Source organism: Puntigrus tetrazona, chromosome 5 (assembly GCF_018831695.1).
Source record: "Puntigrus tetrazona isolate hp1 chromosome 5, ASM1883169v1, whole genome shotgun sequence".
Classification (NCBI taxonomy): Eukaryota; Metazoa; Chordata; class Actinopteri; order Cypriniformes; family Cyprinidae; genus Puntigrus; species Puntigrus tetrazona.
The window spans coordinates 23445150-23466469 of NC_056703.1; the positions used below are offsets into that span (position 1 = coordinate 23445150).

General features: G+C 38.5%; 4 protein-coding genes across 8 annotated transcripts in view; 3 read left to right on the top strand and 1 right to left on the bottom strand.

Moving 5' to 3' along the window:
• Positions 1-1547: 1547 nt before the first annotated feature.
• On the bottom strand, positions 1548-2989 carry btg4 (B-cell translocation gene 4). Its single transcript, XM_043239435.1, has 4 exons — positions 2615-2989; positions 2397-2534; positions 2030-2288; positions 1548-1950 (listed from the first exon to the last, which is right to left on the bottom strand). The coding sequence occupies exons 1-4, from the start codon at positions 2785-2787 to the stop codon at positions 1753-1755; spliced, it is 768 nt and encodes a 255-aa protein (XP_043095370.1). The 5' UTR covers positions 2788-2989; the 3' UTR covers positions 1548-1752.
• A 566-nt stretch (positions 2990-3555) lies between these two features.
• On the top strand, positions 3556-14014 carry hoatz (HOATZ cilia and flagella associated protein). 3 transcript variants are annotated; one of them, XM_043239449.1, is made up of 7 exons: positions 3556-4227; positions 5147-5432; positions 5657-5692; positions 5780-5853; positions 11019-11078; positions 13022-13077; positions 13844-14014. In XM_043239449.1, the coding sequence occupies exons 2-7, from the start codon at positions 5231-5233 to the stop codon at positions 13908-13910; spliced, it is 495 nt and encodes a 164-aa protein (XP_043095384.1). In that variant the 5' UTR covers positions 3556-4227; positions 5147-5230; the 3' UTR covers positions 13911-14014. The 3 variants fall into 3 exon arrangements, with proteins under 3 accessions (XP_043095384.1, XP_043095387.1, XP_043095385.1); XM_043239452.1 differs by lacking the exon at positions 5147-5432 and having other exon boundaries at positions 3556-3668; XM_043239450.1 differs by lacking the exons at positions 13022-13077; positions 13844-14014 and adding an exon at positions 11292-12083.
• A 31-nt stretch (positions 14015-14045) lies between these two features.
• Positions 14046-20407, top strand: layna (layilin a). Of its 2 annotated transcripts, XM_043239407.1 has the most exons (8): positions 14056-14320; positions 14694-14711; positions 15341-15638; positions 15716-15873; positions 16275-16319; positions 16967-17053; positions 18506-18608; positions 18692-20407. In XM_043239407.1, the coding sequence occupies exons 1-8, from the start codon at positions 14248-14250 to the stop codon at positions 19041-19043; spliced, it is 1134 nt and encodes a 377-aa protein (XP_043095342.1). In that variant the 5' UTR covers positions 14056-14247; the 3' UTR covers positions 19044-20407. The 2 variants fall into 2 exon arrangements, with proteins under 2 accessions (XP_043095343.1, XP_043095342.1); XM_043239408.1 differs by lacking the exon at positions 18506-18608 and having other exon boundaries at positions 14046-14320.
• A 415-nt stretch (positions 20408-20822) lies between these two features.
• The window catches only part of sik2a (salt-inducible kinase 2a), a 24579-nt gene continuing 24081 nt past the window's right edge, over positions 20823-21320 (top strand). For both annotated transcript variants that reach the window (XM_043239334.1, XM_043239335.1), the window contains exon 1: positions 20823-21195. In XM_043239334.1, the coding sequence (XP_043095269.1) occupies positions 21058-21195 (138 nt within the window). In that variant the 5' untranslated portion in view covers positions 20823-21057. The remainder of the gene's footprint in view (positions 21196-21320) is intronic.

Consider the following 21320-nt stretch of genomic DNA (forward strand, 5'->3'; position numbering starts at 1 on the left):
CTAAAATACAAAGCAATTTTGTCAAATCACAATTGCGATATAGCTTGCAATTCTGACTTTATAACTTGATTGCGAGTTTATGGCAAAATAAGGTGAAATTTGCAATTCTGACTTTTTCCCAGAATTGTGTAAACAAACTTGAAATTCCGAGATATAAAGCGAGAATTGCAATTAACTCACAATTCTTTGATATGAAGTTGCAATTCCAAGTTATAAAGTCCAGTGGAGTGGAAAAAAAAAAACTATGTTCTCAGAATTGAGTGTTTATATCTCACAATTCTGAGAACATAAGAATTGCAACTCTGTATGACACTTATTTAAAAAAAAAAAAAAAAAAAAAAAAAAAAAAAAAAAACACTGCAGGTTAAAAATTCACAATTATGTTTTTGTATTCAGTGGCAGAAACGGGCTTGCATTATATTCAGGTCTGTTTTTGAATTAATAGATTGTTGTAGTTCATTATTTGGTTATGTAGTTAAGCACTGCACATGATTGAATGCAGATGCAATGAACAAGTAACGCCGCCCAACACATTAAAATGTACATAGTTCAGATTTTAACAGGTTTCCACAAATACACTACACAACTAAAAGTTGTGCGATTGCAGTTGTTCTTCTGCTGGACAGCTGTATGTCACCGAAGATGTCAGTTCTAATCAAAACATTCCACGGTAAAGGACTTGGAATTTAAGGTATGCGTTGGAAGCACAGCATTGAAAAGAACAATGACCATTTTGCTTTTGGTAGACTGAAACCTCCTTCTCTCTAGTCCCGCCTCAAACTCAAAGCATTGGTTTGAGTTGATGTCTCAGTTTTGGGCCACTCCAAGGGGTCAAAATTAGCTGCTTAGTTAATCCCCTACTAAACACCAGAATACATTAGCTTTCCTCATTTAATACCTTTCCTCATTGACAGCCATGAAAATACATTTTATTCTGATGAAAATACGTTTACTTTCAATATGCAAATAAAAAGTATGGCAAAAATAAAATTTTCGCTGGATCTCAGATATTTTAAGGAGGTCTTAAAAAGGTCTGTTTTTGAATAAACGGACCTGTTATGGTTGAGTTCCCATACAATGAACAAGTAATGCTGCCCACACGCTGCATAGCCCAGAGTTTTAGCAGGTTTCCTTACACTACGTAACTTAGTCATTAGATTTCGGTTTTCACACTACACAACCGTCTCATTGTCGGCTTCAAATCAAAACAGGACTTGGAGAGAGGTCCCGTCTACAAAACATCTGAAGCGTTAAAGCATCTGCATTTCTTGCTGCCCGTACACTACACATACCACACAGAGACATCCAGATATTCATTTTCTCTTTTGTCTGCGAGCCCTAACAGGCCCTGTGAGCTGAAAAATCTAGATCCGCCTAAATTCCAAGGAACAAAAAACAAAAAAAAAAAAAAAAAAAAAAAAACACCCACACACCATAGATGAAACTAAAACTAAGAACCTATAGATGCACTTTAATGTGTACAAAGACCATTATGGACATTTGCCACCATCTAGTGGCGTAACATACCAAGCACTTCCACAAGCAGGTTTTATTAAAAGAGATTTTATTTAGAAAGTCTTTTCCACTCCACAAATAAATCATTAAAACTCTTAAAAAGTACTTGTGGAATTGCCATAATTCCATAAATAATTTAAAGTTCCACATAGAAATTTATATAAATTCACATATGCCTGCATAGCTGCGCAGCAAAACAATACACTGGTTTAAAAAAAAAAAAAAAAAAAAAAACCTCTAGGAACGGTTCTTGCTGACCCAATGATATCGGTCCACCCTTGGACCAGAGAATGCATAGGAGGGCCTGTAGCCCTTGAAACTCTTATGAGGTGGGTATGGTCCACTTGAGGAATGCTGCTGGTAGCCCTCATATGGTTTTCTTTTAGGGTAAGTGCCCCAGTTCTGCATAGGTGGGGGCTGCCCGAACTCACTGAACTATAGATTAAAAACGGTTAAAGCTAGTCGTGTTAGGTGCACGTCAAGGAGCTGAAGGGCATTTTCTGGAATGATTTACCTGGTAGACGCTGTTCGGGTTGGAGACCGTTGGGATGCATTTAGGCTCCGGAACAGAAATGCTGCTGCTATTACTGCTGTAGTTGCTACTTATGCTGCTGCTCATGCTGGTGTTTCCTCCCTCCTCGTCCGAGGAGGTTCCAGAATGATAGTCCGATGAAGCCCTTTCCACTGCATTGTTTATCCTACGAGAGAATTCCCCATCTCTCTTTTGACCCTCCAACTGAGTAACACAAAATGGGGTTGACTTCTCACCATACCTTAGAAGAACAAACAGCTTCAGTTTTTTGGAAGAACTACAGTGGTACAATTGAGCTACCAAAACCAGCATGGGTTAAGCACTTCACTGCAAGCAAATCTAGTTTTACCGACATGACACCTCTCCCGGATCGACCCAAATGGTCATTTCCTTTGGTAAGCCAAGACTGTCATAAACAACGTCACTCTGGCGACAGGCACGTTCAATAACCGGGTCTCTCGTTTGAGCTTTGTTCATCCTTAAACATCTAAGAAAAAAAAAGCTCTTAAATTATAGCAATTAAAACATTTGATTTGCTTAAAGTTAAGATGGCATCAAGATACTCACCTGAAAGCTTGTCCTTTAGTTGGGTTTTCTGGGTACCAGTGACTCTTGTAGTTTTCAAAGAGCACAGAGGTCAGCTCCACAGCAAACTTCTCCCTCCTGACACGATCCAGTTTGCCATGTTTTTTTGCTAGTCTTGCAACGAAGAACACTGTTGCTGCAATCTCTTCCTTCATTTTTAAATATTAAGATCAGCAGCCGACAGACCAAGCGGACGGATTTTTTTGTTTTTTAAAATAAGTTAAAAATATAAAATCACACTCAAAGAAGCAAACAACTTGCTCATTAACACAGCTGCTTAAGTAAATCTCAAGCTATTGTTCTGCTTCAGCTACACAAAACCATCTTAAGGCACCACAACAAATATATTCAAGGTGTTTTAACATCAGTCAGCCTTTTAATGCTTCGGGATGTACTCACCTGTAGTCTAATTAGATTAAACAGGTGTTTCAAATTGTGAAAGGAACTAATAAAGTCTTTCCTAATCACTAATCTACTCTGTAACCAAGTGGATTTTCTTTTTGTTGTTGTTGTGTGTTTGTTATTGTAACTTCTATGTGAAATAGCCAAAGAAACTGAATTGCGGTCTAAATTAAATTCCTCGTTAAACCAAATATTGTAAATGAGTGGGGATATACTTGTATGTCTGCTCTCCCAATTATAAGCATGATGGTAGCAAACAGGCCCAGGGTCTGGTTAAATTATTCTGTTTAGCTGGCTAACAAGGACATAAAGTACAAATATCAATAGCGTTACCAAACAATTGAGAAAACTTGTTCCATAAATCAGTGACCGACAAGGATATGATTTGTCTTTTTGTTTTTTGGCCTGGTCCGGGCAAGCCTAGACCTGTCTTCATGTGGACTAAATGGTCTCTTTGGTAACCCAGTCAAGAAAACCATTGTCCACTATAAACACTGTACAGCACTGCCTACCAACAGCTAACAACACGGCTAGTTTTCAGATGCTGACAGATATGGGCCTCAAAAGCAGTTTGTTGTTTCCAAGCCTCGTTACGCTTGACGTTTGTTTCTTTCAACCTAAGGAATGATGACAGGTAACGACTTAGGAATGTGTATTTTAATCATTAGATAATAAAAGCAGTCATTTTGATTGAGCAGCGTTAGAAGGCGTTGGGATAAGCGCTCTACAGGCTACAGAAGTGACTGCCTCACAGCCATAAACAAAATTAGCCTATATTGGTGGGAGAATTTATTTCCAAGAAAAACTAAACTAAATATGATCTTAAAACATGGCGTCTGTAAAAGACTAAAAACTAAAAAGGCAATTTGTCTACTGTATTTTTTTTTTTTTTTTTTTTTTTGCGCCACTAGTCGACAAATGAATCGCATCAGTTGCAAATAAAACATTTTATTGTTAATATTTAGTGAAATAATTTTCTGAAGGGCTCGTTAGTCGCTGGTTTTAGGCGCACAGTTTCCCTCCGTCTCGACGCTTGTCGCCGTGGTTCGCGCTCAAGCGTCTCCCGCCTCGGATGGCGCTGAATTTGAACACAATGTCAGCTCTGCCTATAAATACAGACAGCTTGCAGTGTGCTGGAATCCAACGCGGAGGGACGCTGCGAGGCACGCGGAGCTCCTGATGCATTCCTTAAGGTAAGATTCACTTTTTATTCGAGACTCGAGGGCTTTCGTCGTAAACTGATTTATTTGTGAGGTGAAGTTGCGTATAATTAAAAAGAAGTATTCGAGCCCACCTGGAGATGTGACGTCAGCGGGGTCGTAACAGCAGGTGCGCACACACCTGAGAGTGCAGTGACGTGAAAAACTTGATTATTAATATTTATACGTCTCAGTGATGAGGGGATATCGTTTCTTCCACTTGGGTATCGTACTAAATCTTTATTATTTTGCTGTCTTTTTTGTTTGTTTGTTTCATTCCTTTAGGTTTGCGTGGCACAGGCAGGCTGTGTGTTGATATACTCACATGTTGGGGTTGGTTTGTAGGCAGTGTTGTTAGCTGATTGTTTTATATAAACTATAATCACTAACCATACTGCCAACACAATGACCTACAAGGAAACACAGAGAGGATACGATTATTTTCTCTGTTGTTCTGACAGCTTTATATGTATCATGTATTGTTTTATTTCTAATTTGCAGTCCATTTTTTTGTGAAATGGGAAAAAACTTGTTCTGCAGGAAACATTAAGATAACTCAATGATGGAAGTGGATCCTTACAGAGAATGTACTGTGTGGTCATCAGGCAGTGTAGTTAGTTGATTACAATCCTTATAGTAATCACTAACCTCACTACCAGGTGAAGGCCAGTTATCAAACAGCGCAGAGCAATGTGTTTTAGATGTCAAATTTGTAACACCTATATCTGAAAATAAAATCAAGTGAAAAAATGTATATATATATATATATATATATATTTTTTTACAAAAATGTATTTATATTATTTTACATACTAATTAGGCTAATATAGTACAGAAACTACCAAAAAGTTCTGTTTTTAATATCTCGAGGATATGTGTGGAGTGTAATCTAATTCTTCACTTCCGTTTACAGGGAGCGTTTGGTCACCTTGGCAACCGTAAAGCGTCCTCACGCGGCTGGTTGCTGAACGCCAGAACAGCGCGCTCGCTAACTACCATGACCGAAGAGCCCGACGAAGAGGTTTTAGACAGTCTCGCGGACATCGATCAGCTTTACACAGTGTTTGATGGGGCGTCGCAAGAAGACGTGGCGCACGCAAAGGTTTTCTGGAGCTCTCTTTCCCTGCAGCCGCCGATAGAGTCTCGGCTCGTGTCTGCGGACGTCAGGCAGCGGCTGAGAGCCGCGAGGAGCACGCGCTGTAAGTGTGCGTCCGGTGCACGTGCGACGTTTACGTGCAGACGGTAACTTGTAGGCCTGCGAATGAGCCTTAAAAGCGTAGGTAACATCATAAAACAAAACCTAGCATGAATCGAGCCTCAAACTTCTTTAGGTCTGTTAAATATGATTCAAATTTCTGGTGATGCGTAAAGACTTTTATCAGATAAAGAAGAGCACGTTCATCTTTTTGTTTTGTTTTATTAGCCACACATGCCACCGCAAAGCAAGAGTCGTGGTCAAGTAAGTAGGATAGTGTTTGTGTGAGCTTGTGGTGTGTTTTTCTGAAGTGCAATCTGACGTGGCCTGTTTGTTTTGTTTCCTTGGCAGAGAGGGGTGATGAAATCCAGCAGGATGCTTACTTGAAGCAAAAGCAAGAGGAGAGACGGAAATACATGGAGATGGTGAGGACTCGGAGCTATTAAGCGGATTTCATTCATGTCTGTTTCAGTGGCACGGTTTTCTGCTTCTATGTTGCATACTATTTATACGCAGAAATCCACTTATGATACGCAGTTGTTAGGTTTAGGTGCTTATCATACACCGTAAGATAAACCCATACGAATATATTTAAAAAATGAGCAAAAATTATTATTTGCTAAAATACATTTAAAAATATATTTACATAAACATACAAAATGCATAAAAACATTTTTTTACCCTCCATATATTTCAGTCTGTTTATTTGATGTCTAAAGCATGTACATACGTACATTTTTCTTTTCTTTTCGAGTTTTCTCAGGTTAGAATTCACTGTAATACCCAAAGCCCCTCTGCAAAAAGCGATCAGTTGACTTTTCTTTAAAATAATTGAGGAGACCTGTACATTATTAAATAAAGGATGCTCATGCAAAATTAAAAGTGGTGAGCGAACTTGTCCGTTCTGAAATACATTCACGAAATAAACAAAAGAAAATGTGTGGCGAAACGTCTCTTCAGAATATGAGACGGAATTTCGCGGCTCATTTCAGATGGTGTAATTTCACTTCAATTACTCGCTTTAGTCACTACCATTACAGTGGTTTTGCTTGCATATAGACTGTGGAAATAAATAACTTATCGCCGTTTGACAATATAAAAAAGCAAACAAAAGTCTGTTAAAAAATGCCCGGGTTACTAACACATAAGAGCTCGCGCGCAGCGCACATCTGACTTTAGCGCCAAAATAAAAGCCTGCTGAATTTCTGCGAAATTATGAATGTTAAGAAAAGATGTCAAATGTAAATATTAGCGTTGTGTCTTTAGGTTTACTAATTAAAAAAAATACATAAAAATATAGTGAAATAATTTTTAAAGAAATTAAATATATTTTTATATATAGGTACAGGTCCGACGTATATTTGACACATATTTAAAATATATTTTGGGCAAAAAAAAATGTACCGTATGGGAATAGCACGTAAATACAAAAATTCAGTTTACAATCAGCTTCACAGGTGGCAGTAATGTTGTTATGCTCAGATCAGTTCAATAACAGTCAGTTTAATTTGTCCATTACAAAACCAAAAAGCATTGAATAAAGTAGAGCTAATTGTTAAGAGGTATTGAACAAAAATATAGTGATTTGAATTCATTAATTTAAATATTTTATTTTCAGTCTTTTAATGAAAACCTTTAATTACTCAATACACTGCATATATAAGAATGTCCAGTAAAATGTCTTGATTTAATCAAGTAATTAGCACTTCTGAGAAACGATGAGAAAGACTGAGACATGTGACATGATGTGGACTTGATGCCCCCTGCTTCTTTGCTGTGATCTGTATTTCGAGACATTACAGCATAAAGAGCTACTGAGCCAGCCTGTGGAGGGCAGTTATGAGTCTCTAATGATAGATGATGTGAGATCAACAGGGTTTCTAAGTGAACATCTGGCAGGCCGGATTCACCAGTTTAACTACGGCGTTCAGTATGCCACATAAGCAAAATCACTCTCTAAGGAGCTTCCCGGATAATTTAAGATCACAACATAAAATGGAGCTCCGATATAAAGTTTTTAATGGCGCTGAAGCAAGTATCACTGTTACGTGTCCGTTACGCTTAGATGCTAGGAATCTGAACACGCTCATAGCCCTAAGCTTTACCGCATAACTCGTCCTGCGCCCCATACGCCGTGCTTCATATTACAAGGCAGCTATTGAGCTGATTGATTGAACGCGTTCAATGCTTTCAAACAGAGGTATCTGATAAGTCTGCAGATTTAATTTAAAGGCTTCCACTGCTGTCTGACGTGTGTAAATTTTCTCGCAGGGGAGTCGGTTGTAATGGTATCCAGCAGGCAGAATGCTTAAGAGGCCGCTTACCGCTCTTAAGCCCTACATTTGTGCGGTGATGAATCTCTCCGCATAGCTACTTTCTCTCCCAACACTGCACTAACCACATCTACTAATCAGATTAGCAGGAAATCACTGCTCTTGCAGATCAATTCATCTGTGTATAAGAAGGAGGAAGCATTGATTTGTCCTTTTTCCGGGCACTGCTGGGGCATTTTGCTTTACAGACTAAAGATTATGTGCTTGACACAGAATCCGAGCATACTGTAAGCATCAAGTTTAAAAAAAAAAAAAAAAAAAAGGTTATGCAAAATGTCAATATTATTTTCTGTATCATACACGTTTGAAATTCTTCATTAATCGTTGGCATGTCTTTAGTGACGCTCTTTGATTTAGATTTTTGACTTGAATTAAAATCAGCAGAACAGTTAAACAGAAATCATGTCAGAATTTCTTGGTATTAAATATATTCCCGCTTAATTGAATATTATAATATAAAATTGGCTATCACTGTAATGTTTTCTAGCTGTTTGCTATTTCTCTTTCTATATAGTAAAATTCATCACATCTATTAAACATTTTTGTTTAATATATGTTGTGTAATGTGTATATTTATTATGCATATATAAATACACAAAAGATAATACACAAAAAGATACAACCAATATGTCCTCCAACCAGTCTGTCTTTATGTTGTTTGCACAAATCATATAAAAGCAAATGCTACAATTGCTTTGTTTTGTGTTATTTTTGTCTGTTGTAATTTGGACTTTGTGTTGCTTAGACTGTATACGATGCTACATTTACATTTACATTTAGTCATTTATAGTGCTTTATCAAGCGACGTACAAATGAGGTCATATCAGCAAATTAATATTAAAGGGCAGTAGTGCATTTGTTTAGTGGGGTCTTGTCTTACCTAACGCAGACAATTTTTTTATTTATTATGAAAAGGATAGGAAGGAGCAGGAGAATTGATATATGTTAAGAAAAGTATTTAAAAAGATTTTTGAGATGAGTTTTGAGTTGGTTTTTGAAGACTGCTAGTGACTCTGCTGCCCTAAAAGCTAAGATGAGGAACAGACCAGGTAAGGTAAAGTGATTTTAACTTTTTGTGAAAATGCAAATATTATTGCAAAGGCACCTGGAAAAGATATGATTCAATTAGTGAGTCCTCCAGGGAGCGGAGTCTGTGATTATCCTGTAGGCCAGCATCAGGGATTTGAATTTGATGCGGGCATCTATAGGAAGCCAGTGTAAACTAATGAAAGGGGTGTGACGTGGGTCCTCCTTGGTTCGTTGAAGACCACCCTTGCCGCTATTCTGGACCATCTGAAGAGGTCAGAGGCTGGGAGGCCAGCAAATTGCTAATCCAGTCTTCAGGACTAGTGCCTGGACGAGGATCTGTGTCGCGTGTTCTGATAAGTACTGTCTGATTTTCCTGATGTTGTAGCATGTATGCTCCATGCTACATCATGCGGGCGTGGGTTCGAACCCTGAGAGCATACATGCTAACGAAATGTAAATGTGCTAGAATTTATAATTTTGCAGGATTTTTGTAAGGGGTAGGTGTGGAATTAGGTGTAGACCTTCATATGAATTACAGTAAAATATGTTTTAATTAACATGAGATCTGTAATTAAAACAGTCCACACACTGCATTTAAACAAAACACTCATTATGATTGGCAATGACAGTCATACGCAACATGACACTGTCGTTATTTTTACGCCCGCTAGAGCTTAACTTAAAAACATAAATGTATTGGGTACTTGCACAAACAACCTATGGCAAAAAGACATAATACAATTAGTAAAAAGTTTTTTGGGGTTTTTTTGTGCATATGTACTGTAGATTACAGTGTATGATGAATTCGCTATGCTGTTGATGGTCTAGCTTATATTTATTTGTCTTTTCGTATACAGCCGCCTTACACAATTCGTACGGATTGCCGTGAGATCGGGCTGGCTTGTCAGTTTACAAGCTCCATGTGTTGTAGTCCAGCCGCGGCGTCGGTCATTCATCTCCTTGTATTTGTAGATAGCATGTTCATCAGGGCAGTGGGCAGTGCCCTCTCTGTAATGTCTGCTTTCCCACTGTGAGTAATCAGCCTGCAGACCCCAAGATGGATGACCCTCTGGAGGACAGATCCATTTCATGAGATTACTCTTAGCTAATTAACCTCATTCCCAAAACCTCTGAATCGAAGACTGGAGTTTTTGGGGGGTTTTCTCCATAAAAGTGGGCTTCGCACTGTCAAAAATGCCTTAAAGTCTCTGCTCTATATTGTTCAATCATTGTAATGAAAATGTAATCACACTCCCGTCTGCTCTAATGTGATTTTCCCAATGTATTGTTGTGATTTAGTTGCATGGGTTTTAGCAGATTGCGAAATGACAGATGTTTACACTGGGTGATAATAATCAACAGAGACATTACATTACATTATTATAACTGATTAACCTGCCATAAAACGACGTTGGCTTGAAAAATGGTTACAGTGTACAAGCATGTAATGGATTTAATGAAATGACATTAAGTGCAGCCAGAAACTATAGGCACTAAATCAAAATTATGAGGCTTGTTTAGTAAGTGCAGCTTTCAACTGCTAGACTCAGACAACCGAGCCTATTCAGCATTGCTGTTATACTCAGCAAATGTGTGTGTCATGCACCATCTTATATATATTGGCATCAGTGTAGGTGTTAGTAGATGAATTCAGCATATGCAATGTGCCCATGTTGTGCATTTGTGCATATTTAGTATGTAACCATTGCTAAACCAACGTTATCTTTTGCATTTATTTTAATATCGGAGCGATGGCAGAACAGTTTCATCTATACTGTGGAAGACAATAGCCCTCAACTTGGTTGCTAACTAAATAAAAAATAAGAATAAAACTTAAATGTGATTAAATGAATCTATGATGGCAGAGAGAGCTCAACATATGACATATACTGAAAAAAAACAAAACCCGGTTCGTAGAGACATCAAACATGTTAAACGAAACCAAGTGACAAACCTAGCATATACTTTTAAATGTCTGCTATGAAAGGGGAGATTTCTGTTTATTTTAACATCTTGCTCACATAGAATTCCTTAGCTTTTTTTTAATAAAATAATATTAGCCTAAATAAGCTGTGTGTGTGTGTGTGTATATATATAACACTACATAACACTAAAATGATGTTTGCGTTTAGCAATTCTAATAGTTTTTGCTTAAGTAGTTTCACAGTAGCATAGCTTTTATGCAGTATTTGTTGGTTGTGCATTTACTTACTTTGTTTTTGTGTTAGGCCGAGAAACGAGAGCAGATTATTGCGCTTCTGAAAAAGCAGAGGGACGAGCGAATTAAGGTAAGAATCATACTTGGAAAGAAGTACTTAACCCCATTAGCTTAAAACATCCGTTCAGGTCTCTCCGTTGGGTTTGTGTCGGCCTAAAGCTCATCTCGGGTCTTCTGCTAACACAGCCATTGCATATTTGGATGCTGCAGGACAGAGTTCCTCAGACAGCCAAGTGTTTTATTTCTCCCCTATTCATTAGAGTGCTCTCTCTCACTTCCTCAGCACTTTTTCCCTAGAGCCTCAGCATTTCTTGGGGCAGAGGAGGGCAGGGCTTCCTCAACACTTTGATGACTCTCTGAGGAGCCGCCTGATGATTATGGGCTGGTGGTGCTTTATCCAGCCCCCCGTGGAGTGTCTTACAAGCCTGATACAAGCTGCACTGAACTTGTTTTAGTGGTGTTTATTCATTTTGGTGGCTGGGATCAGTTTTAGCTGTATACAGAGCAACATTTTTATGACTAAAACAGTAGTACTAGTACTTACTAGAAGTTTTCAAGTCAATGCTTTATATATACATACATTTCAAAAATAACTTTGCAAATATTTTCACTTAGATATTGCTACTAAATTTCACAAAAAAAGAAACGGCAACATTAAATTATATGTGAAATTTTGACGTAGATGGGCTGTAGTTTTTAACTTACACGATAATATTTATTTTATTTACATGTTCTTTTTTTTTTAATTGTACTTATCTCACTGTTCAAACATATGGCATCTTTTTTAAGGTTAAGGATGCATTAAATCAATTAGACATATCAGTACATACTTTTTTTTAATGTTAAAAAGGTTTCTAATAATGAAAAAAAATAAGAAAGATAATGATGAGAATCATCTGACACAAAAAATAGTGTATTAATATATAAAACAGAAAAAGTTTATTTTAAATTCTAATGTTAGGTATTACATTATTGATACAATTATTGTAAAACAATATTTCTGTTTTTCTGTCATTTTTATTAGCCTCGGAGACCATCTAATTAAAATTTTTACTATAAAACAAAAAATCTGTTTTAAAATTGTATTAGTGCTGTAATACGATTAATTGCATCCATAATAAGTTTTTGTTTACATAATGTGCGTCTATATTTATTATGTATATAGATACACATACCTGCATGTAAAAGATTTTTTTTTACATATTTAATATTAGATACAGAATATATTAGAATATAAAAACCACATTTCTGCAATAGTTTAATATCTACTTGTCAAATAATGGACGACTTGCGTGCCACGGGCCACAAAACGTGCATTTTCTCTGGCATGCTATGACTGACCATAGAACTGTAAAACACACCAAAAGCACAACTGTTCTCCAGCAGAGCAACACTCCCAAATCCAAGCATCCCGAGCGGCGAGACTAGCGACCGTAAACGGTAAAGCCCTTGCCTGACCCACACACTCCTTACAGATTGAAATGTTGCCGCCGGTTTACGGCAGGAGACTCGAACGCCCATTGGCTTTCACCTGCGTTCGTCACAGCCTGCGACATGCCGTGTTTCTGGTGAGGTGTATTGGAATGATGCGCGGCGTCTTCAACGAGAAAGGCTCGGGAAAATAAACTGTCGTTTACACAAACCTACTGTATTTAACTAGACAGGATTATGGTTGCATTGTCATTTGGGTTACTTTTGGTACTGCTTTTGACATTTTTGCAATAAATAAATAAATGACTGTAATTGCACTTATCTGTCTGTCATGTTTTTTCTATACCGTATAGAGTTATGTTTAGTTTTGGGGGGTAGGAGTGGGATTAGCGTCTATAAAAATATTTTTAAATGCTATGTTGATACAAAAATGGTTATTTCCCTATATATTTCGATCAATTGCATTGTATATGCTTTTTTATCCAATATAAAATGGGCAGGTTAAGGGGTCTAAAAATCTAAATCTAACTAAATACAATGAACTGATACAAATATCTTAGTTTTGACGTTTGTTCTCAACAGAAGGAGATGATTTCCTACCGAAACAAAAGAAGACAAGGCAACGTAGTAGAAAACGGGTATGATATTTCTCTTTTCTGTCAGAGAATAATATACTCTGATTATAATTTCATCTGGTAAGTATTCTTTTACTGTATCTTTTGCTACTTATGAAGACCAGCGCAATAAACTTTTCTCAATTAAAGGTGATGGTACAGTGCAATGTATTACTGCATTCAATAAAGTTATAGTAATTGCCTGCTTAATAGTAATTTACTGCTGTGGACAGCAGAAGGGGAGCTATTTCGCTGATGCTGCTACTGTAAATCACATCCAGTTATAAAAGAGAAAAGCATGTAGTATTATTTCAACAGGTGAACTAGTGAAGAGGAAATGGTTTGTCAGCTGGAATGAGAGGAAATTACAGACGGTTTCGAACATTTTCATTATTATATGGATTTCTAGCCTAATAAAATTGATTTCCAGAGCCGGTGATGAAGGGTTATTGGAAAACCAGCTTAAGCTTATATTGAGGCTTGGATATTGATCTGAAATCCGTCTGATCTTTTCTGCTCTGCTTTGTACAGACAGTTCAAACCTGCATTGATTACCTGTCCTATTATCCAAAACAATCCCCTTTCTGATAAATGCATCCTATGCTTCATGTCATAGAGGAAGACTTTCATTAGCCTCGATCAGTTTCTAGCAACAAGTTAAATGTGGAAGCGTGACGCATGTTACAGTAATGCTTAAACTGGCCTGTTTGCTACATTAAAACAATGCCAAACAGAAAACGCATTTCTTTTCTAAGCAGATGTTAAAAAGGTGTTTCTGTGTTTTGTGTAGATTGGCCCCAAACCCCCTTCCGCCTTCCTCGGATGAAGACCAGAAAGAAGTTCAGAAGCTCCAGTAAACCCATTCCTGATGTTAAAGAACACGACGTGTATTTTTAGAACAGTGAACCGAGTGATGTATAAGATGCTATCAGAAGCAGAGTATTAAAGTGTAGCCCAGTGAGCAGCGTGTACTTGTGGTCTTTGGCGTGATTTGTTGAGATCTACTTGGTGACGTGTCGCGGTCACGCGCGCGCGTCTCGTCCTGGACCTCCACAGAGATCTCGACGGATAACGGGACAGGTGATCGCGTTTCTGCCGGACGGGGCTCTCCTGGCGTCGGGCGTTGATGTTTTTATTCTCTTGGCTTTTAAGACTACTTTTAAGACCCGTGGAAGTTTGCTGAAAGGCGTTAAGATGGACTCGACGGGAAAATGCGTCTGCGTGCTGCTCTTACTGAGCGTCTCGCGCGCGTCCAAGCTCCTGGGAGGTAGGTTTCTGCACTAGAGTCCTTTAAAATACTAAACTATTGATGTGATGTCAAAAAGCTTTCCATGCCGAAAATGATTTGAGGCATTGTTTTTATTTTTACTGTTGTGCGCATTGGCAATCTTGGTAATAATAGGTGATTTATACTAGAAACAGTTCTATTTAACCTGTTGTGTAATTTTTTTAACTTTTTTCTGTTTGCTTGAGGTTTCCCAAGCAATCACTTACCTAACCCACTTAATCGTTTCCTGTTTAATTAATTTTAATGAGATGCTTGAATGGAAGTGACTTGTTTAGATCATGTTCTAAAAAGGCTGTTTTCTCTCTTGAACACTTGTAAACCTGATACACTGTCGGTCCTCCCTGTGCTGCAGACATTTACGAGCCCAGAGGTATGTTCTGCCGCAGACACTAATGGCTTTCTCTAAATAAAAATGACAGCAACTCCATCTCATCCCGTGCCTAAATAGCTATTTATATGGCTTCCGTAGATCGGGATGTAATCATAACCATAATTGCATTTCATTTTACCTTTTAATATCTACGCTTTCAGTAGGGGAAAAAGGTACTTTGAACGCCCTGGCCAATAGCGATCCTCCAGACGTTATTAATGTTCTTTGTTAAAGGAAAACGCTTTTTATAGCTCATATTGAGTCCCTGGATTTCGGCATTGTCTGGAAAAACATGCCTTAGAAAAATAAGCATATATATATATATATATATATATATATATATATATATATATATATATATATATATATATATATATATACACGTGAATATGTGCACATAAAGGGCTTTGTGCATGAATAAATGTATATTTGACATTTGCTGACATTTACAATACAGTCACTCACAGAGTACAGAATCCTATTTGCTCAAAATGTTGTTTTATAGGAGATTCATTATGTTCAGATTATTGTATGCACGCATACGGTCAGTGAAAAGGATCCGTGTCAAGCATTCTAAGATGCACAAGATGAATTGCATTGACTTTCCTATCTGTAATATTTTGCTCAAGGCCAGCAAATATGCAAGCGTGGCACTGAGAAGCCCTGCTATAAAATCGCCTATTTTCAAGACACTCGGCGTAAACTCAACTTTGAAGATGCGAGTCGTGCCTGCAGGAGCGACGGCGGAGACCTTCTCAGCATTGAGTCTAAGACTGAGCAGAGACTGATTGAGAACTTCATCCATGAATTGAAAGCATCAGACGGAGACTTCTGGATCGGTCTCCGTAGGGATCAAGGCTACGAGGAGATAAACGGAGACTGTCCTTCTCAATACTACTGGCTGGATGGAAGCAGAGCGACCTTCAGGTGTGACGAGAGCCACATTAGACACGTGTCCTTTGTTGGTACTTTTGCTCATTGGTGTGTGTGTGTGTGTGTGACAGGAACTGGCACTGGGATGAGCCTTCTTGCGGGTTTGAGGTGTGTGTAGTGATGTACCATCAGCCCTCTGCTCCTCCGGGTCAGGGTGGACCTTACATGTTCCAGTGGAATGATGACAACTGTGAAACCAAAAACAACTTCATCTGCAAGTACACCAAAGGTCGGAAAGACACGATTTATCGATGATTTCTTAGTCAGTTAAGATTACAAATTATATTAGCTTCTGCATACTGCAACACATCCCACGCTGTTTCTAAAGATATGAATGACACATTTAAATTGCACAGTGTTGTTAAGAGAGACTTGCTATTCTTTTTCAAAGCAATTAAGCTTATGATTTCCATCTGCTTCACAATGGAAAAAAATAGCTTCCGTTCCAGACGAGACCACATATCTGGAGAACAGAATATTTTAGAGATTTGATGGGTGCTCATTTACCATTCACGTTTTCTTCAGAAAAGTGTTATTTTCAGTGCTATTCGTCGCAGTATTTGATTACAGCCTACAGAACATCAAGAGCTGTTTAGTATATGACGCAGTGGTCTCGATGTGATGTTTCAGATAAACCTCCCGCACCAGTTCCTGCAGAAAACAGGACATTAGAAGGTAAGCTATAGGCATGTAATGTTTGTAAAAATTAATCGATTTGTATATTAATGCGGTACCTCTGCATAACTGGTATAAGTAATTCTTTAAAACATTTTTTAAAGTGAGTATACCTATTGAAGTGGTTCACTGCAGAGCCGAGGATCAAGCAGTAGGTGGCCTCAGCATCTTTCCAGTGGGCCCCAGTAAAGACTTCTGCGTACCAAGCGCAATAACTATAACTACAACTATAAACTTTTAATAATTGTTCTGATTCTATGAGAATAGCGATTGTTGTAAACATGGATAAATATTTTTCCAGCTGCAGTGTATATGGATACATATAATTAGCCAGTCAGAATCTGCCTGATTTTGTAGAGTTCAAGCATTTAAAGCAGCAGACGTAGCTTATATATATATATATATATATATATATATATATATATATATATATATATATATATATATATATATATATATACACAAAAAGGTCCTCAAGAAGTTTTTTGAATTAATTTTATTAAGCCATTTTGTGTGAATATGATGGTTATGATGGTTATGAATATGATGGTTTTATATGTGTTTGGTTGGGGGGTTTTTTTATCAGTTTTGTCTGTATTAATGTAATACAGTAACTTAGCATAAAACCTGTGTCATGTACATTACAGGTGCTCTTCCGACACCCAGAATATCTCAGAAGCCCTCCGTCACGGAGAAGGATGATGGCATGAGGGTGGTCGTATCTGAACCTCCAGGTGAGTCTTCTTCTCACAGACTGTCATGACACCAATACCAGCAAAATACAGTGGGTTCTTGCAGATTTTTGTACCTGAAGTAAACCTAATTTTACATTTTTTTAAGAATTAAAACAAAGCATTATGATGCAAGTAAAGAACAAAATATACGACACCCATATATATGATGCAAGTTTCTATTCAAATTGTTATGGTGAAGGTGTAATTTGCAATAAGATTTTTTCAAAACAATTTTTGTTTAATAATTCAACATAGTTGTGTGGCGCATCAGATTGAGATTGGGATTGTTTGCTGGCCATGTCATTGAGTTGATATGACTTTCCCGAAGAAAAGCTTTAACACTCTTTTCTCTGTGGCAAGATGCATTATCTGAAAAAAAGACCACCAAACATCTTTTCTATTGATGAAAAATGTCTGAAATTTTAATGTCCTCTTGTGCATTGACTGTTGAGGTAAGGATTGCCGTTTCACCTGGCTCTTTACCTGACAGTCAGATTTCATTCAGGTCTGTCACACGCATCGACTCCTGATTCTCACCATTTGTTTTTCATTTGTTTCATAGTGCATTTTCTATTTTCAAGGCAAATTGCTTAGTGTTTTCCGTCCAGCTCTTTGAGGTCTCCCTTGGTCTGCCTATATGTTTTCCTTTTGTAACCTTTCCATTTGGTTTGTACTTGCACCAAATTTTAGAAGCAGCTTACTGGGAACATCCCGTTTCGTTTGCCTCTGTGATGAATTTCCTTCTTGAGGGAGCTTTGTAATGCTTTCCATAGTTTCAGCATGTTTTTTTGTTAGCCAAGTTCAACAGCTCGGTCTGGATGCGCTCTCTTTTAACTCTAATTAGCATTTCAGATATGTGCCGTAATGCAAATTACAAGCATCTTAAATATTTTGATTAATAATTGAATACTTTTCCATATGATTCCATCATTTTACTCGATATGTAAAACAATTTTCCATTGATTAAAATGTTTTCATTTAGTTTGTTTGAGGTATGTTTCACAAAAAAAGTGTTGAATTATCAAGTTTTGTGTCATACCTGCGATTCATTTATTTGTTGAAAAGTCAAGTGTGGCGATTACATAAATCTATTTCTAAATTCTAAAATAATTCTGAAACAAAATATTTATATTAAAAATAAACTGAACTTTCTATTGAGCAAAGAATCCTGAAAAACACGCATTTCCAAATCAATTAATGTTTCCACAAAAAATATTACCGCAGCCCAACTGTCTGATAATAATGAGATATTGTTGAAAATAATATTTTTGTTTTCAGCATGTTAGCATGAAGGTTGGAATAATGGATGCTGAAATAAAATTTTAAATGATAAAAATACCAAAATGTTACTGCAGCTTGGGTGAGCATTAGACACAAAAAAATATGAAAAAAAGACTTTAAATAAACACTTTATTGCTCAAACTAACCAATATCCTATTGCGTGTCTTTCAGACAACGTTCTTAACATCGCTTACATCGTTCTGCCAACCATCCCACTCCTGCTGCTCTTGATTGTGGCCACGAGCGTTTTCTGCTTTAAGCTGTTCGCAAAGAGGTGCGTTGTTTGACTGCTCTTTCCGATCGGAAGCATTTTAAAATACGACGAATCTGACAGCACGCATCCTTTTGTGCATCCAGGAAGAAAGAGCAGACCGAGACCCCTCCGAAGGAGCCGGGATACTGGGCCGCCGGAGAAAGATGCAACAGCCCGAGCCCTGACGTCTACAACGTCATCCGAAGGCAGCGCGAATCGGACCTGGCCGGCACGCGGCCCGACATCAAGAACACCTCCTTCCTGGGTTCCTCTCCAGACACTCCCCCTGGAGATTACGACAACCTGGCAGGCCGGGACACTGAAAGTGGTTTTGTGACACTGGCCAGCACCGAGAGCGGCTTCGCGACCAACGATCTGTACGACACCCTGCAGGGCCGGGGAAGCGGGAGGTACTACAGGGACCAGGGATGGATGGATGAGTTGTACGGCTACTGATTACGAAAGGTGAACGTTAGCTCCCGTGAAAATGATAATAGCTGTCGATGTCTTACCCGAGCGTTTCCTTGGCGCCAGATATCCAATATTGTCTATGTTTCAGTATGCGTTATCAAATCAGGAGGATGCTGGAGCTCGAAAGAGGCCTGGATGCCTGCAACCTCTTCCAAAATGCATTGAATGAATGAGAGCAGTATCTTATCATAAACCAATAGTTAGTGTTTTTGTTAAGATTGATATTTATATGCTCTATTTTTTTTATAGTTTTCCCTTACTTAGTAAGCTATACAGCTGTAGCTAAAACAGATTTCCATCCTAAGTTAAGTTTAAGTTAGTGACTGCTTTAAAGTAAGTAGGCCACATTAGGTTTATTAACTATAACCATCCTGATTAGATAAAATACTCAGATCCGAGTGCATTTTGAAATTTGTCTCATATGATTATTAGATGCATCTTTTTTTATGCTGTTATGATTTTATTTTTCATAAGCTCCTATGACACACACACACAAAATCTGTAACGGTAATGCAGAGATACTTAGCATTTTTTACTGCATCTTAAAGCCAAATTCTGCAGGACGAACGCTCAAAGGTGGCACTGTGTTACAAACAAGCTGCTCAACAAATCAGAAGGAGACGCTGGGACATGAGAGAGCTTGTTTGTCCTCACTGGTTGGTTTGCATGACCCTGTTATGCTGCTTTACTGGATGTGCTGTGTGGGGCTCGGTGACAATCTTGCAGACTGTCTTTTCCTGTGAAATAACGAATGATCAAACATCCTTCGGGTTTCTTATATGCAAATATCGGAATGTGAATGCGGTGATGTGAAGCCTTAATAAACGAAAACAAACGAATGAAGTTGAAACTGAATATTTTTACTTAATGTATTTTAGCATCACCGTCTGTATTTGTGTATGTGTGCTTTCTGACAGCAGGGGTCGCTCTCTGACAACATGCTCCGAGCTCTGATCTACAGATGTTTAAACAGCCTAAATATACACACACTTGTTTATAAAACGCTCAATTACGTGCATTTTAAAACGTATATTTAATTTAATAGGTTTTTTCTAATAAAAAAACACTCAAAATATATTTAATGTGTAATCGCAGTTGTTATTCTAAAATATCGCAATGCCATTTGGTAAGCAAAATATTATAAATATTAGCTTTATACGCACATGTGCATGGACTAGTCACTAACGCCACAAAATGTAAAACAACATTAGTGTCTAATAATGGCACGCATTGTTTTTAGGGTTGTTTATCCACGCCGCGGTCCTAAATGTAAAAATAAATAAATAAATTTAAAATATGAAGCGATGCAATGATGTCAGCTGCATTTCAAGCACACAGAGAAAGAGAGAGAGAGAGAGAGAGAGAGAGAGAGAGAGAGAGAGAGAGAGCTCTCTGCGCTCGATTTCTTTCTTGCTGTTTTTTTTCCACGCACTGAGCGAAATCAGCGGTCTGTGAAAGATGCACGCCGCTCAAACGCATAAAAACTCCCGCTTGCATTTACTCGCGGCGCGGTGTCGCGTGCGGGATCTAAACGACGAAACGCGTTCGGGGTTTTGGTTTTTCTTTGTTTTTTTTCGAAGGTCAGACGCAAGCGACGGAGTTGAAAGTGTTTGCAGAGATTGCAATAGCCGCTGACTGACGTACGCGGTGGATAAGGTTGTCTTGGTGACATGCCGGTCGCGGACGTTGAAGCCGCTTTGTGAGATCCGCCCCTTTATAAAATCCCTTCAGCGCTGACGTCAATGCATGTCGAGCGCCAGAACGTCGTTCCTCGCGCCGAGCATCAGAGCGGAATGCGCTCCCGTTTCAGTCATGTAGAGAGCCCTTATCTGCAAACGGAGACATGTGCAGGAGCCCTCGGCGCCCGTACGCCCCGTGCGCGTTTTAGCTTTGGCGTTAGAAACAAAATCAAACCTGCCGCTTGACTCGCTTTGTATGAGCAGGTGGAGGTGGCCGAATCGTCCACACACCTCTCCATCTAGTAGTTCACTAGAAAACTATGGTCATGGCCGCTCAGGACCAAAAGCCGTCGCTGCGGGCTCCGGTTCGCGTGGGATTTTATGATATTGAGCGCACGCTGGGGAAAGGCAATTTTGCAGTTGTGAAGCTGGCGAGACATCGTATCACGAAATCTGAGGTGAGTAACGCACGCGCGCGCGCGCGCTCACTCGGGATACACATCGGTGTTCTCAGCGTGCACGCGCTTGTGCGTTCGAAAGAAACTTACGGTTTTTGTTTACTTTTATCGCTGAAAGAGTATAG

Excerpts from the sequence above, each read along its gene's own strand:
- layna (XM_043239407.1), top strand. The coding sequence starts at position 14,248 with ATGGACTCGACGGGAAAATGCGTCTGCGTGCTGCTCTTACTGAGCGTC. Across the intron at positions 16,320-16,966 it reads AGAAAACAGGACATTAGAAG|GTGCTCTTCCGACACCCAGA; the intron begins GTAAGCTATAGG and ends TGTACATTACAG. Across the intron at positions 18,609-18,691 it reads TTTAAGCTGTTCGCAAAGAG|GAAGAAAGAGCAGACCGAGA; the intron begins GTGCGTTGTTTG and ends TTGTGCATCCAG.
- btg4 (XM_043239435.1), bottom strand. The coding sequence starts at position 2,787 with ATGAAGGAAGAGATTGCAGCAACAGTGTTCTTCGTTGCAAGACTAGCA. Across the intron at positions 2,535-2,614 it reads ACTAAAGGACAAGCTTTCAG|ATGTTTAAGGATGAACAAAG; the intron begins GTGAGTATCTTG and ends TTTTTTTCTTAG. Across the intron at positions 2,289-2,396 it reads CCGGGAGAGGTGTCATGTCG|GTATGGTGAGAAGTCAACCC; the intron begins GTAAAACTAGAT and ends TGTTCTTCTAAG.
- hoatz (XM_043239449.1), top strand. The coding sequence starts at position 5,231 with ATGACCGAAGAGCCCGACGAAGAGGTTTTAGACAGTCTCGCGGACATC. Across the intron at positions 5,433-5,656 it reads AGCCGCGAGGAGCACGCGCT|CCACACATGCCACCGCAAAG; the intron begins GTAAGTGTGCGT and ends TTGTTTTATTAG. Across the intron at positions 13,078-13,843 it reads GGCAACGTAGTAGAAAACGG|ATTGGCCCCAAACCCCCTTC; the intron begins GTATGATATTTC and ends TGTTTTGTGTAG.